This window comes from Schistocerca piceifrons, chromosome 4, assembly GCF_021461385.2.
Source record: "Schistocerca piceifrons isolate TAMUIC-IGC-003096 chromosome 4, iqSchPice1.1, whole genome shotgun sequence".
Lineage (NCBI taxonomy): Eukaryota > Metazoa > Arthropoda > Insecta > Orthoptera > Acrididae > Schistocerca > Schistocerca piceifrons.
The window spans coordinates 467,396,329-467,413,569 of NC_060141.1; the positions used below are offsets into that span (position 1 = coordinate 467,396,329).

Consider the following 17,241-nt stretch of genomic DNA (forward strand, 5'->3'; position numbering starts at 1 on the left):
GTATACTTACTGTTCACTTCATTTAGAACAGCCTTCTCCCCATTGCTCATTCGTATATGCTTACGTTTCGACGAGGTGCGAAACTTCGGACGTTATCTAACTCCTTAGGTTAGCACTGGCCGCGATCAGCGGTTACAGACGTCCGACTTTGGGCACGTTATGAAACGGAAGGTAGGACAGAGAGTGAGTTAATGTGAAGAGCGGGTTATTCACATCAGGATCAACGCAAACCAACGCCAACAATAACAGCTGAGGTAAACATGCCGACGACGGCGCCAACACCATTTACATCTACATCTACATCCATACTCCGCAAGTCACCTGACGGTGTGTGGCGGAGGGTACCTTGAGTACCTCTATCGGTTCACTTTTCTACTCCAGTTTCGTATTGTCCGTGGAAAGAAGGATTGTCGGTATGCTTCTGCGTGGGCTCTAATCTCTCTGATTTTATCCTCATGGTCTCTTCGGGAGATATACGTAGGAAGGAGCAATATACTGCTTGACTCCTCGGTGAAGGTATGTTCTCGAAACTTCAACAAAAGCCCGTACCGAGCTACTGAGCGTCTCTCCTGCAGAGTCTCCCACTGGAGTTTATCTATCATCTCCGTAACGTTTTCGCGATTACTAAATGATCCTGTGAAGAAGCGCGCTGCTCTCTGTTGGATCTTCTCTATCTCTTCAATCAACCCTATGTGGTACGGACCCCACACTGCTGAGCAGTATTCAAGCAGTGGGCGAACAAGCGTACTGTAACCGACTTCCTTTGTTTTCGGAATGCATTTCCCTAGGATTCTTCCAATGAATCTCAGTCTGGCATCTGCTTTACCAACGATCAACTTTATATGATCATTCCATTTTAAATCACTCCTAATGCGTACTCCCAGATAATTTATGGAATTAACTGCTTCCAGTTGCTGACCTCCTATATTGTAGCTAAATGATAAGGGATCTATCTTTGTATATATTCGCAGCACATTACACTTGTCTACATTGAGATTCAATTGCCATTCCCTGCACCATGCGCCAATTCGCTGCAGAGTCTCCTGCATTTCAGTACAATTTTCCATTGTTACAACCTCTAGATATGCCACAGCATCATCCGCAGAAAGCCTCAGTGAACTTCCGATGTCATCCACAAGGTCATTTATGTATATTGTGAATAGCAACGGTCCTACAACACTCCCCTGCGGCACACCTGAAATCACTCTTACTTCGGAAGACTTCTCTCCACTGAGAATGACATGCTGCGTTCTGTTATCTAGGAACTCTTCAATCCAATCACACAATTTGTCTGATAGTCCATATGCTCTTACTTTGTGCATTAAACGACTGTGGGGAACTGTATCGAACGCCTTGCGGAAGTCAAGAAACACGGCATCTACCTGTGAACCCGTATCTATGGCCCTCTGAGTCTCGTGGACGAATAGTGCGAGCTGGGTTTCACAAGACCGTCTTTTTCGAAACCCATGCTGATTCCTACAGAGTAGATTTCTAGTGTCCAGAAAAGTCATTATACTCGAACATAATACATGTTCCAAAATTCTACAACTGATCGACGTTAGAGGTATAGGTCTATAGTTCTGCACATCTGTTCGACGTCCCTTCTTGAAAACGGGGATGACCTGTGCCCTTTTCCAATCCTTTGGAACGCTACGCTCTTCTAGAGACTTACGGTACACCGCTGCAAGAAGGGGGGCAAGTTCCTTCGCGTACTCTGTGTAAAATCGAACTGGTATCTCATCAGGTCTAGCTGCCTTTCCTCTTTTAAGCGATTTTAATTGTTTCTCTAACCCTCTGTTGTCTATTTCAATATCTACCATTTTGTCATCTGTGCGACAATCTAGCGAAGGAACGACAGTGCAGTCTTCCTCTGTGAAACAGCTTTGTAAAAAGACATTTAGTATTTCGGCCTTTAGTCTGTCATCCTCTGTTTCAGTACCATTTTGGTCACAGAGTGTCTGGACATTTTGTTTGTATCCACCTACCGCTTTGACATAAGACCAAAATTTCTTAGGATTTTCTGCCAAGTCAGTACATAGAACTTTACTTTCGAATTCATTGAGCGCCTCTCGCATAGCCCTCCTCACACTACATTTCGCTTCGCGTAATTTTTGTTTGTCTGCAAGGCTTTGGCTATGTTTATGTTTGCTGTGAAGTTCCCTTTGCTTCCGCAGCAGTTTTCTAACTCGGTTGTTGTACCACGGTGTCTCTTTTCCATCTCTTACGATCTTGCTTGGCACATACTCATCTAACGCTTATTGTACGATGGTTTTGAACTTTGTCCACTGATCCTCAACACTATCTGTACTTGAGACAAAACTTTTGTGTTGAGCCGTCAGGTACTCTGTAATCTGCTTTTTGTCACTTTTGCTAAACAGAAAAATCTTCCTACCTTTTTTAATATTTCTATTTACGGCTGAAATCATCGATGCAGTAATCGCTTTATGATCGCTGATTCCCTGTTCTGCGTTAGCCGTTTCAAATAGTTCGGGTCTGTTTGTCACCAGAAGGTCTAATATGTTATCGCCACGAGTCGGTTCTCTGTTTAACTGCTCAAGGTAGTTTTCAGATGAAGCACCCAGAACTATAACATGGTTGGGAAGGCTACTAGAAATATTTTCCAAATTATCCTTCAGGTGCTCATTCACAACAGCTGCTGAGCCAGGGGGCCTATAGAGACATCCAATTACCATGTCTGAGCCTGCTTTAGCCGTGACCTTCACCCAAATTATTTTACATTTCGGATCTCCGTCAATTTCCTTCGATACTATTGCACTTCTTATCGCTATAAACACGCCTCCCCCTTCACTGTCCAGCCTGTCCAGCATACATTCCAATCTGAGTTTAGGATTTCATTACTGTTTACGTCTGGTTTCAGCCAACTTTCTGTTCCTAGTACTATATGGGCATTGTGACCGTTTATTAATGAGAGCAGTTCTGGGACCTTTCTATAGACGCTCCTGCACTTTACTATTAGCACATTAATATTGTTATTCCCTGTTGCATTTTGCCTACTCCTACCTTGCCGCGTCTCAGGAGGCGTCTTGTCGGGCCTAGGGAGGGAATTCTCTAACATAAAAAACCCACATGTGCACTCTACACGTACTCCGCTACCCTTGTAGCCGCTTTCTGCGTGTATTGCACGCCCGACCTATTCAGGGGGACCCTACATTTCTCCACCCGATAGCGGAGGTTGAGAAATTTGAACCCCAGATCTCCGCAGGACCGTCTGAGCCTCTGGTTTAAGCCTTCTACTCGGCTCCAAACCTGCTGACCGCGATCAGTTCTGGGTACGATACTACAAGTAGTTAGCTCAGATTCCACCCCGCGAGCGAAGCTTTCCGTCTTCACCAATTCCACCAACCGCCTGTACGAACTGAGGATGACCTCTGAACCCAGACGGCAGGAGTCATTGGTGCCGACATGAGCAACAATTTGCAGTCGGGTGCACCCAGTGCTCTCTATCGCCACCGGTAGGGCCTCCTCCACATCTCGGATGAGATCCCCCGGCAAGCAGACAGAGTGAACACTGGCCTTCTTCCCCGACCTTTCCGCTATTTCCCTAAGAGGCTCCATCACCCGCCTAACGTTGGAGCTCCCAATAACTAATAAACTCCTCCCCCCCGTGTGCCTGCTCGGACCTTGCTGAAGGAGCGGCCACATGTCCCCTCACAGGCAAAGCAGGCGATGCCACACGGCCAGCTTCCACATTGCCCGTCTGCCTCGTGCGCCACGAACGCCGCTGAACCCGCCACTTCCCTTGGGGAGAGGGTGACCCAACCGCCACGATACCCGCGAAGATGTCTCGACAGCAGGGACAGTGGGTGAAGCATGTTACACCTGGGGTGTACCTTGCGACGCACCAGACTCCCCACTTCCGCTACACTCCGAGGCAGTAGCCTGAAGACGGCTGACCGCAGCCATCAACACGTTCAGCTGTTCGCGAACAGTGGCCAGCTCCTCCTGCGTCCGTACACAGTAGTCACACATCCTGTCCATCCTAAGAAATCAATTTACTGTAGAGAGTCAATCAACTTTTAACTAGACTGCTAATTCGCTAAAGGCGGCTGATAGTTGACTAAACTGTGGTTGCTAGACACTTCTTGTAGAAAACAATGAAAATAACACTACCTGTCTCTGGACTGTATTGAAAACAAACACTAGCACTACTGGCACTATGGTTGACTAAAGGGACTCTCTCTGACTGTATTCAAAACAAACACGAAATCTATGGAACACTATTACTAGCACTCGACAATTAAAGCTTCCTAAAAGCAAAAACACACGGAAGAAGAAGTGACAAGTAAGAAAAATACAGTTAATACTTAAATTAACGTAGCTCGCTGCACAGCAGACGTGAAGCAGACGGCAGTTAGTTTGCATTTATCTTCAAGATTCTGCCAATTCAGTTTTTTCAGAGTAACTGTAATATTCTCCAGTGGGTCGGACAAATCTGTGAACATCCATGCCGCCCTGTTCCGTACACGTTCAAAATCTCCTGTTTGTGCTATTTGGTACGAGTCGCACGCACCTGAGCAGTATTCTAGAATGGACCACCCGAGTAAGCAGTCTCCTTTGAACACTGTCTGCATTTCCCCAGTATCGTACCAATAAACCGAAGTCTACCGCCTGCTTTACTCACCACTAAGACAATACGATCATTCCATTTCATATCCCTACAAAGTACTACACCCAGGTATTTGAGTTATTCCAACTGTGGCTCGTTGATAGTATAGTCATAGAATGCTATATTTTTTCGTTTTGTAAAGAAAAAAAAGATAGGGCAAGGCCGGCCACGCTCCCCCTCCCCTAGCTCTCAGGTCAACGAAGAGATATAGCGTAGTCAGGTGTTTTTCTTTCAATAAAATAATTTAAAAGTCGGTTTTACGTAGGTTTTTAACTGGTTGGGAACCAGAACTTTTTATTGCCACTTACAAGTCGCCTACCGTCTTCCAAAATATTAAGAATACCTCGTACCGCCAGGTCAAGGCCCCTACAAACTGTCGTATGGGCGCCCTTGTATGCAGACATCGCAAGTAGGAAATTAAGAGACAGAAGAAGTATATAAGGTTATCGAACAGGTGATACAGTACCTAAAGGGAGATGGAAAACAACTCGTGATAATCGTGAGAGGTTGAATTGCGGTTGTAGGGGAAGGAATAGAAGAAAGGGTTATGGGAAAATATTGGCCTGATAGTAGGAATGAGAGAGATGAAAGACTGATTTCTGTAATAAATTTCAGCTAGTAATACTCTCTTCAACAATCGAAAGACGTATACGAGGAAAACGTCCGGAGGCATCGCAAGAGTCCCGTTGGATTACATCATGATCAGACAGATATTTCGAAATTGGATTTTAAAGCGTACCCAGGAGAAAATATAGTCTAAGATCACTATTTAGTAATAATTAGAGTAGACTGGAGTTTAAGAGAGCAGTGCAGAAGAATCATTGCGGAAGAAAGTGGGATACTCAAGTACTGAGGAAGATGAGACTCGTCCGAAGCTTGCTAAAGTAGGCAGTACAGGTGAAGCGGAGTGATATCTCTCAAAATAGCGATAGCGTATGTTGAAATGACAAACGTAGGTAGTGGAAGGATAACTGCGAAGAAACCATGGGTAAAAGAAGAATTACTTCAATTGATAGATGAAACAAGGAAGTAAAAAGTGCTCAGGGAAAGACAGAAACACAGCAATATGAACGACTTAGCAACGAAATAAATAGTAAGTGCAGGGAAGCCAAGACGAAATAGCTGCAGAAAAAATAAGAAGAAATAAAAAAATAAATGATTGCCTGAAGGACTGACTCACCATAAAGAACAGTCAAAACAACTGTCAGTGAAATTAAAAGCGAGGACGGCAACAGGAAGAGTGCAATATGAATTCCAGTGGTTAACGCAGTGGAGAGAGCAGACGGGTGGAAAGAGCACATTGTAGGCCGCTGTAAGAGGGAGGAATTGGCTGATGGTGTGATAGAAGAAGTCGATGGGGAAGAGACAGGAGAGCTAGTATTGATGTTAGAAATTAGAAGGGCTTTGGAAGGCTAGAAGGGTAAATAACAATTTATCGAAATTTGTAAAATCATTGGGCAAGGTGGTAACCAACCGACAATTCAAGTTGGTGTGTAGAACCTACGAAATTGGCGACACACCATCAGACGTTCAGGAAAACACCATCCACGCAATTCCGAAGATAGCAAGAGTTGATCAATGGGAGAACTATCGCACAGTCAGCTTAACAGGTCATGCATCCAAGTTTCTGATAAGTATAATATACAGAAGAGTGGAAACGAAAAGTGAGGATCTGTTAGATGATGATCATTTTGCTTTAAGGAAACGTAAAGGCACTAGGGAGGCAGTCCCGAAGTTGCGGTTCATAATGGAAGCAAGACTAAAGAAAAATCAAGACACATTCATAGGATTTGTCGAACTAGAAAAATGGTTCGACAGTGTAAAATGGTGCAAGATGTTCGAAATTCTGAGAAAAATAGGAGTAAGCATAGGGAGGGACGGATAATATGCAATATGTACAAGAACTTAAGAGGGAACAATAACATTGGAAGACAAAGAAAGGAGATCACGGATTAGAATGAATGTAAGACAGAGAAGCAGTCTTTCGTTCCTGCTGTTCAGTATATGTGTCGAAGAAGCTGTGACGGGAATAAAAAGAAGTTTCAAGAGTGGGATTAAAATTCAGTGTAGGCGAAGAATTACAGACATGAGGCAGCATTAACTCTGTCCCTTTGTTTTTTGACAAAAGAGGGAGTACTATTCCACGCAGAATTTAAGCATAAAACTCCATCTCTATTTATAAGGTCACTTGCAAATCTCATTTCAACTTCTTTCTTAATAACAGTAACCCAATACTTGGAAATGCATACCAGAATCTCCGTGTTGTTACATTCGGCTGGATGACCAGACAGGCAATGTTCTGCAGTTGGAGATTTGCTCTGCTGTTGTTAGCGTGTGTGACGCTTATGCTCAGTTCACCGGTCATCCACAGTCCTGATGGTCTGACCAAAATTTGACACGCCTCGACTGCAAAGAATACGAAGACATGCCTTACGCGAACCAAAATTATACTTTACGGTTCCTAAAAGGATCCTTATCTCAGATGGTCTTCGAGAAACACATTTCACATCACATTTTTGCAAAATACAATCAGTCCTACGTGAAATGCTGCCCAGTAAGTCTGCGATCACCGTCCAGCCAAACCCAGTGAATGCCGAAATTTTGGAACAATTTCATTCTGTGTCTGCTCGGCATTCGGTTTGAACGTTTCCGTGGCTCGGAGTCTAATAGTATATTACCATCTTCTGTGATAAGTATAACGGAAAACTTTCCATAGTAATTAAAATGACTAGAAAGAGTAATATTTACGATCGAGGCGCCCCTAATTTTTTATCAGAGATGAGCACTCACTTATTTATATTCGGAATACAACTTTTACTATCGAGTTCGAATACATAATATTCACAATTATAAGTTCCCTTCGTTTTTATCAGAGCAAGAACAAAAGACGACAGAGATAACAAAAATCAGAGATAATGCAATGATAGTGTTTGCTTTTCTTGCGCAAGGAGTATTGTCTTTGGTTCTTACACACAGCACAGTATCTGACGTAGCTATTTCTGTAATAAAATGTGATATTACAATTCCATAGCTCTCTCGCCTGGCTGCACACTTCCCCCATTACCACGCAATGCTGTTTGAGGGTGATAAGGGGGGCACATACGGGAAATGGCAATGCAGTCAGTCACAGTGTACACGAATTGATTTCATATTTCTCAACAACATGGATCACAAATTAAAGAAATTTATAGTAATGTTTAAATATTTTTGGGATGCTGAACACATAATATAATATTCATCTGATACATAATGTCGGCATACGGACTGACGCAGACGATTTCTCAGATTTTCGCACTCAGGCTGCCATCTAACTTTTCAGACTCATTACAGAGATCTGGGAACTCTTCCAAAGCAAAACGAAGTAGACCTCCTGGATAGCTTTAGCGTAAAAAAAAAAATCTTTTAAAAGGGATCTACATTGCATGAATCAGATCAATCTGTATGTGCACAGAGGCACTTTCAACTGAAACAGTAAAACAGCTCAAAACCAGATGTTAGATTGACGGTGTCCTCAAAATTTTTAGAAAACTGCCCTTGTAATCCTTTCAAGACCACAATGAATCCTTCAAAATTCGCCCTTGATTTAACGCCAGTGAGCTTAGGGAAATGAACGGTTTTTTTTTTTGACAGAATTTGTCCATTCCACAATGCGATTTTCTTTTTAAATGCATCCCCATCAAACCAGAACGAAGTTGTTTCTCACCTTCTAATCTCTCTCTGCGTGTAGTTAAATATACTTAAAAGGCGAGGTCTGCAGTCCACTCTGGATGTTCTAATTTTCTTTTGTGCTCTATAATATATAAACCCTCCATGCTCTGCGTTCAGTTCCTCAGAAAGAGCTGCAATTGACAGTGGACTAATGTGTGCGACCTCAGAAAATTTATTACTAGTAACAGCAATTTCATTACGTGCTCTATTCTTGAAAATTTAGCACAAAGTATTTTTTTCAGTCGTTGCAATTTTGTGCTCTTTCATCGTCAACCATATATTTAAATTCTTTCTGCATGGTATTGTAATTTAAATTCTTTCTGCATGGTATTGTAATGTCGCCCCATAGCAAATTTACGGTACCCGTCGACTATGTGACTGTATATCTTTTATGCGATGTTGAGAAGTGTTACCCATCTCTACTCTCAGTATCTTCCATTTTCAAAATCTTGTGAGGATATATCGTTAGACTGTCCCTTTTTGTACAAAACTGCCGCTGGACTTGTGAACTTGCTTTATACCACAAACAAATAGCAAAGAGTAAACTGCGGTAGCACTACGATTCTGGTGAACTGAAGAAAGTCGTACCGACAGAAGAATGCCGCAAAGCAATGCTAATTGAAGTGTTGTGCTGTACCGAATACTAACGAGAAGGACGGAGCTAAGGCGAGACAGGCCGATCGTCGGTCCACATACGGCCACTCCGCGACCGTCCGTGCCGTAAGTTATTCCAACATTTTATTCCTACTCACGGTTCTCCATTTGCCTCAATAATTACACTTCGATCACACAGCAATGAAACAGCTCTTCTTCCTGCTCCACGTATCGTAGTCAGAATGGTCAGTGGACCCGCTTACTTAATCAGCTATTATTATTTTCTTATTTTACGGCATAAAATATTAAGAAAGACATCTCCATGTACTTACTGCCTTTATATTGCTGCTGATGAATACCACGTACACGCAGCAGCTTCCCAGTTGAAAGACTAACATGAAGACGTTCACAATATGCCTGAAATATGTTGGGAGCATTAGAAACGATGTCATCACTTCTACAATGTTTGGCAGAAAATTATTAATTTATTTTCCTGTACATTTATATCTACCCAACCAGGATTTGACCTATATCTGGAATACCGTTTTGAAAATTTCCATGGAAACATAAATTCATTTCAATAATGTAGACGACAGGAAGAAGAAAGATTTTCGTTTACTCCCGTGTATGTTTTGAATTCTTTAAATTCCACATGTTCCCATTACATTTCTGTCAGCTACAAAGTCACCAACGTCTTCCTCTGTCTGTGTGTGTGTGTTGTAATGACACATTCCGACGCAGAGGCATACAATACCTTAACATCTGCACCAAAGATTAAATCGAGAGGGATGTAGAATATAATCTTTGTAATGTTCATATTGGATCCTCTTTTGTTTCACACTCCAAGAAGGAGTTAAGATACACTTTCTATTGTTATCTTGTAGGGGATGGACTTAATTTTTGGTGTGTGCGAAAAGGCAGCCATCTTGTTAGTATTTGTGGTTTGTGTGACGAGCAGAGCAAGTAAATGCTGAATGTGAAATGAGTTAGTCAACAACGCCAATAGTTATTGGACGAGACCTTGCAGTGCTACGTTTCCGAAACGGGTGTGGCGGAATGCAGCGACCCTCCCCTCTCTTTAAGAAGACATAACGCATATATACGAGGGTGAGTCAAATGAAAACCTTAAATTTTTTTAAAATATTATTTATTGTGCCCAAGTGGTACACAGCTGTATCACTTTTCAACATAATCTCCCCCACGCTCAATGCAAGTCCTCCAGCGCTTACAAAGTGCATAAATTCCTGTAGAAAAAAATTCTTTTGGTAGTCGCGCAACCACTCATGCACCGCGTGGCGTACCTCTTCATCAGAAGGAACTTCTTTCCTCCCATTGCGTCTTTGAGTGTCACTCGGCGGTTTTCCTTCACTATGGCTTCAACTACAGCAATGTTCTGTGGAGTCACAGCTCGTTGTGCCTGACCTGGACGAGGAGCATCTTCCATTGAAGTCACACCATTTGCGAACTTCCTACTCCATTCGTAGACTTGCCTTTCCCTAAATCGTTTCAGGTAAATGCCGGAGTGGTTCCTTTGAATGGGCACGGCCGACTTCCTACCCAACCCTTCCCCTATCCGAGCTTGTCCTCCGTCTCTAATGACCTCGTTGTCGACGGGACGTTAAACACAAATCTCCTCCTCCTCCGTAAACGTGCTGCTGTGACAAACATGCACCACCGTACTGAACCTTAATTCGTCGATGAATTTCAATAGGTTTCACACCTTCACTACGCAAAACCCGAATAACAGAACTTTGTTCTTCCCTGGTGCAAGTCGCAAGTGGGGCGGCCATCTTTATACTGATACTGCGACGGTATGTGTGCATCTGCACTATGCTGTCACCTACAGGCCATTCTGCACGCTGTTTGTAGCACGCTTACCAACTTACACGATAACGGCGCGAAATTTAGATTTGTTATTACAAATTTAAGGTTTTCATTTGACTCACCCTCGTACAAAGTAGTAAGTTATTGCCAACTAAAGGAATAAATCGGAGGTGTATAACAAATCCATCTATGTGAAATAACTAATTAAAAGTGGCTAATCTTTGGAGTATCAGACTTTAATCGGCCAATTAAATGTAAGAGTTATAACTTGCCAGAACAGCTAGTCACCTAACCAAACTGTCCCTCACTTTTGATTTTGTCCCTTGAAGTGCGATATACAGGGTGTTACAAAAAGGTACGGCCAAACTTTCAGGAAACATTCCTCACACACTAATAAAGAAAAGATGTTATGTGGACATGTGTCCGGAAACGCTTAATTTCCATGTTAGAGCTCGTTTTAGTTTCGTCAGTATGTACTGTACTTCCTCGATTCACCGCCAGTTGGCCCAATTGAAGGAAGGTAATGTTGACTTCGGTGCTTGTGTTGGCATGAGACTCATTGCTCTACAGTACTAGCATCAAGCACATCAGTACGTAGCATCAACAGGTTAGTGTTCATCACGAACGTGAACGTGGTTTTGCAGTCAATGCAATGTTTACAAATGCGGAGTTGGCAGATGCCCATTTGATGTATGGATTAGCACGGGGCAATAACCGTAGCGCGGTACGTTTGTATCGAGACAGATTTCCAGAACGAAGGCGTCCTGACAGGAAGACGTTCGAAGCAATTGATCGGCGTCTTAGGGAGCACGGAACATTCCAGCCTATGACTCGCGACTGGGGAAGACCTAGAACGACGAGGACACCTACAATGGACGAGGCAATTCTTCGTGCATTTGACAATAACCATAATGTCAGCGTCAGAGAAGCTGCTGCTGTACAAGGTAACGTTGACCACGTCACTGTATGGAGAGTGCTACGGGAGAACCAGTTGTTTCCGTACCATGTACAGCGCGTGCAGGCTCTATCAGCAGTTGATTGGCCTCCACGGGTACACTTCTGCGAATGGTTTATCCAACAATGTGTCAATCCTCATTTCAGTGCAAATGTTCTCTTTACGGATGAGGCTTCATTCCAACGTGATCAAATTGTAAATTTTCACAATCAACATGTGTGGGCTGACGAGATTCCGCACGCAATTGTGCAATCACTTCATCAACACAGATTTTCTGTGTACGTTTGGGCAGACATTGTTGGTGATGTCTTGGTTCAAATGGCTCTGAGCACTATGGGACTTAACATCTATGGTCATCAGTCCCCTAGAACTTAAAACTACTTAAACCTAAATATCCTAAGGACGTCACACAACACCCAGTCATCACGAGGCAGAGAAAATCCCTGACCCCGCCGGGAATCGAACCCGGGAACCCGGGCGCGGGAAGCGAGAACGCTACCGCACGACCACGAGCTGTGGACGGTGATGTCTTGATTGGGCCCCATGTTCTTCCACCTACGCTCAATGGAGCACGTTATCATGATTTCATACGGGATACCCTACCTGTGCTGCTAGAACATGTGCCTTTACAAGTACGACACAACATGTGGTTCACGCACGATGGAGCTCCTGCACACTTCATCCGAAGTGTTCGTACGCTTGCCGGCCAGAGCGGCCGTGCGGTTCTAGGCGCTACAGTCTGGAACCGAGTGACCGCTACGGTCGCAGGTTCGAATCCTGCCTCGGGCATGGATGTGTATGATGTCCTTAGGTTAGTTAGGTTTAAGTAGTTCTAAGTTCTAGGGGACTGATGACCACAGCAGTTAAGTCCCATAGTGCTCAGAGCCATTTGTTCGTACGCTTGTCAACAACAGATTTGGTGACCGATGGATTGCTACAGGCAGACCAATTCCACGGCCTCCACGCTCTCCTGACCTCAACACTCTTGACTTTCATTTATGGGGGCATTTGAAAGCTCTTGTCTACGCAACGCCGGTACCAAATGCAGAGACTCTTCGTGCTCGTATTGTGGACGGCTGTGATACAATACGCCATTCTCCAGGGCTGCATCAGCGCATCAGGGATTCCATGCGACGGAGGGTGGATGCATGTATCCTCGCTAAAGGAGGACATTTTGAACATTTCCTGTAACAAAGTGTTTGAAGTCACGCTGGTACGTTCTGTTGCTGTGTGTTTCCATTCCATGATTAATGTGATTTGAAGAGACGTAATAAAATGATATCTAACATGGAAAGTAAGCGTTTCCGGACACATGTCCACATAACATATTTTCTTTCTTTTTGTGTGAGGAATGTTTCCTGAAAGTTTGGCCGTACCTTTTTGTAACACCCTGTAGATGGTTATGGGCGGGAAAGCTGCTTCCATAGCCTTGGTGCGGCAAAAAGTGCGGTAATTCTGGCCGCCAGCGGCGTGACAACAGAAAGCTTGGCGCCAAGGCTACGACACACAATGACCGACCGCTGCTTTCAGCACTTTGTGGCCACGTCTTGGCAACGGTGTGAGTTGCTTGCCCTTGGCGAAAGTACGGTAATAGTCGTGGCTGGTTCTTTCATGTTGCTATCATTTCTGTTGGTATCCTGAGCCAGGTGGTGGGAAAGCCGCTCAACGGATGAATTTGAACGACGCAGCTACAAAGTCACCAACGTCTTCCTGTGTGCGTGTGCGTGTGTGTGTGTGTGTGTGTGTGTGTGTGTGTGTCTTGTAATGACACATTCCGACGCAGAGGCATACAATACCTTAAAATTTGCACCAAAGATTAAATCGAGAGGGATGTAGAATATAATCTCTGTAATGTTCATATTGGATCCTCTTTTGTTTCACACTCCAAGAAGGAGTTAAGATACACTTTCTATTGTTATCTTGTAGGGGATGGACGTAATTTTTGGTGTGTGCGAAAAGGCAGCCATCTTGTTAGTATTTATGGTTTGTGCGACGAGCAGAGCAAGTCTTATTGTCTTGTGAATAAAAGATAGTGATAAATATCTAAGTTTTACGAGAATTATTTAAAGCGACGTAGCATTGTATTCCTTGGTTTCCACCGTCTTCGTGAAGTAAACCGATGCCGACTTAGGAAGATACACACGGTCAACAAAGAGAAGAACATCGATGGCGATTATTGAATTAATATTGTGGCAGAAGGACTAATTCTACGTCTAAGGTGAGAACTCTCATTAGATCAACAATGACGTAGAATTCAAAAATGTAATTAATCGGAATTGTAAATTATTTTACAGGCAAATTTAACGCAGCACTGAATTTGTCCGTATTCAAGCCGGTCAATACAGTCCGAAAAAAAGCCTTTCAAAAAATCTAAAGTTACAGTTCCGTATCCATAATTTTTTCTCTTTTCAAAAAATCAATAAATTTAATTTTTTCTTTATTTCGCCACATTGTGTTCGACTGTACTGCTCCATTTAATTTCAAAGCGCACTTTGCACGCAACTGAATACAGTTCCGATAGGCCAAATACAACTATGTTCGCATTGCTAAAGGCGTCAGTAAACATCTTTTATTTTTTGCCTCTCTTATAAATAAAGCTTTCTATCTACATCTACATCCATACTCCGCAAGCCACCTCACGGTGTGTGGCGGAGGGTACCCTGAGTACCTCTATCGGTTCTCCCCTCTATTCCAGTCTCGTATTGTTCGTGGAAAGAAGGATTGTCAATATGCATCTGTGTGGGCTCTAATCTCTCTGATTTTATCCTCATGGCCTCTTCGCGAGATATACGTAGGAGGGAGCAATATACTGCTTGACTCCTCAGTGAAGGTATGTTCTCGAAACTTTAACAAAAGCCCGTACCGAGCTACTGAGCGTCTCTCCTGCAGTCTTCCACTGGAGTTTATCATCTCCGTAACGCTTTCACGATTACTAAATGATCCTGTAACGAAGCGCGCTGCTCTCCGTTGGATCTTCTCTATCTCTCCTATCAATCCTATCTGGTACGGATCCCACACTGCTGAGCAGTATTCAAGCAGTGGGCGAACAAGCGTACTGTAACCTACTTCCTTTGTTTTCGGATTGCATTTTCTTAGGATTCTTCCAATGAATCTCAGTCTGGCATCTGCTTTACCAACGATCAACTTTATATGATTATTCCATTTTAAATCACTCCTAATGCGTACTCCCAGAAAATTTATGGAATTAACTGCTTCCAATTGCTGACCTCCTATATTGTAGCTAAATGATAAGGGATCTATCTTTCTATGTATTCGCAGCACATTACACTGGTCTGCATTGAGATTCAATTGCCATTCCCTGCACCATGCGTCAATTCGTTGCAGATCCTCCTGCATTTCAGTACAATTTTCCATTGTTACAACCTCTCGATACACCACAGCATCATCTGCAAAAAGCCTCAGTGAACTTCCGATGTCATCCACCAAGACATTTATGTATATTGTGAATAGCAACGGTACTATGACACTCCGCTGCGGCACGCCTGAAATCACTCATACTTCGGAAGACTTCTCTCCTTTGAGAATGACATGCTGCGTTCTGTTATCTAGGAACTCCTCAATCCAATCACACAACTGGTCTGACAGTCCATATGCTCTTACTTTGTTCATTTAACGACTGTGGGGAACTGTATCGAACGCCTTGCGGAAGTCAAGAAATACGGCATCTACCTGTGAACCGGTGTCTATGGCCCTCTTAGTGTCGTGGTCAAATAGCGCGACCTGGGTTTCAATAGACCGTCTTTTTCGAAACCCATGCTGATTCCTACAGAGTAGATTTCTAGTCTCCAGAAAAGACATTATACTCGAACATAATACGTGTTCCAAAATTCTACAACTGATCGACGTTAGAGATATAGGTCTGTAGTACTGCACATCTGTTCGACGTCCCTTCTTGAAAACGGGGATGACCTGTGCCCTTTTCCAATCCTTTGGAACGCTACGCTCTTCTAGAGACCTACGGTACACCGCTGCAAGAAGAGGGGCAAGTTCCTTCGCGTACTCTGTGTAAAATCAAACTGGTATCCCATCAGGTCCAGCGGCCTTTCCTCTTTTGAGCGATTTTGATTGTTTCTCTAACCCTCTGTCGTCTATTTCGATATCTACCATTTTGTCATCTGTGCGACAATCTAGAGAAGGAACTACAGTGCAGTCTTCCTCTGTGAAACAGCTTTGTAAAAAGACATTTAGTATTTCGGCCTTTAGTCTGTCATCCTCTGTTTCAGTACCATTTTGGTCACAGAGAGTCTGGACATTTCGTTTTGATCCACCTACCGCTTTGACATAAGACCAAAATTTCTTAGGATTTTCTGCCAAGTCAGTACATAGAACTTTACTTTCGAATTCATTGAACGCCTCTCGCATAGCCCTCCTCACACTACATTTCGCTTCGCGTAATTTTTGTTTGTCTGCAAGGCTTTGGCTATGTTTATGTTTGCTGTGAAGTTCCCTTTGCTTCCGCAGCAGTTTTCTAACTCGGTTGTTGTACCACGGTGTCTCTTTTCCATCTCTTACGATCTTGCTTGGCACATACTCATCTAACGCTTATTGTACGATGGTTTTGAACTTTGTCCACTGATCCTCAACACTATCTGTACCTTGAGACAAAACTTTTGTGTTGAGCCGTCAGGTACTCTGTAATCTGCTTTTTGTCACTTTTGCTAAACAGAAAAATCTTCCTACCTTTTTTAATATTTCTATTTACGGCTGAAGTCATCGATGCCGTAACCGCTTTATGATCGCTGATTGCCTGTTCTGCGTTAACTGTTTCAAATAGTTCTGGTCTGTTTGTCACCAGAAGGTCTAATATGTTATCGCCACGAGTCGGTTCTCTGTTTAACTGCTCAAGGTAGTTTTCAGATAAAGCACTTAAAAAAATTTCACAGGATTCTTTGTCGCTGCCACCCGTTATGAACGTTTGAGTCTCCCAGTCTATATCCGGCAAATTAAAATCTCCACCCAGAACTATAACATGGTGGGGAAATCTACTCGAAATATTTTCCAAATTATCCTTCAGGTGCTCAGCCACAACAGCTGCTGAGCCAGGGGGCCTATAGAGACATCCAATTACCATGTATGAGCCTGCTTTAACCGTAACCTATAACCAAATCATTTCACATTTCGGATCTCCGTCAATTTCCTTCGGTACTATTGCACTTCTTATCGCTATAAACACGCCTCCCCCTTCACTGTCCAGCCTGTCTGGTTTCAGCCAACTTTCTGTCCCTAGTACAATATGGGCGTTGTGACCGTTTATTAATGAGAGCAGTTCTGGGACCTTTCTATAGACGCTCCTGCAGTTTACTATTAGCACATTAATATTGTTATTCCCTGTTGCATTTTGCCTACTCCTACCTTACCGCGTCTCAGGAGGCGTCTTGTCGGGCCTAGGGAGGGAATTCTCTAACCTAAAAAACCCCCATGTGCACTCCACACGTACTCCGCTACCCTTGTAGCCGCTTCCGGCGTCTAGTGCACGCCTGACCTATTCAGGGGGACCCTACATTTCTCCACC

The 17,241-nt window shown here is 43.4% G+C and overlaps 1 protein-coding gene across 1 annotated transcript in view; it reads right to left on the bottom strand.

Annotated features, from left to right (window-relative positions):
• The window catches only part of LOC124795915 (proton-coupled amino acid transporter-like protein CG1139), a 104,693-nt gene that overhangs the window by 35,109 nt on the left and 52,343 nt on the right, over positions 1-17,241 (bottom strand). Inside the window, exon 4 of the mRNA XM_047259995.1 lies at positions 9,262-9,346. Within this exon, the coding sequence (XP_047115951.1) occupies positions 9,262-9,346 (85 nt within the window). The remainder of the gene's footprint in view (positions 1-9,261; positions 9,347-17,241) is intronic.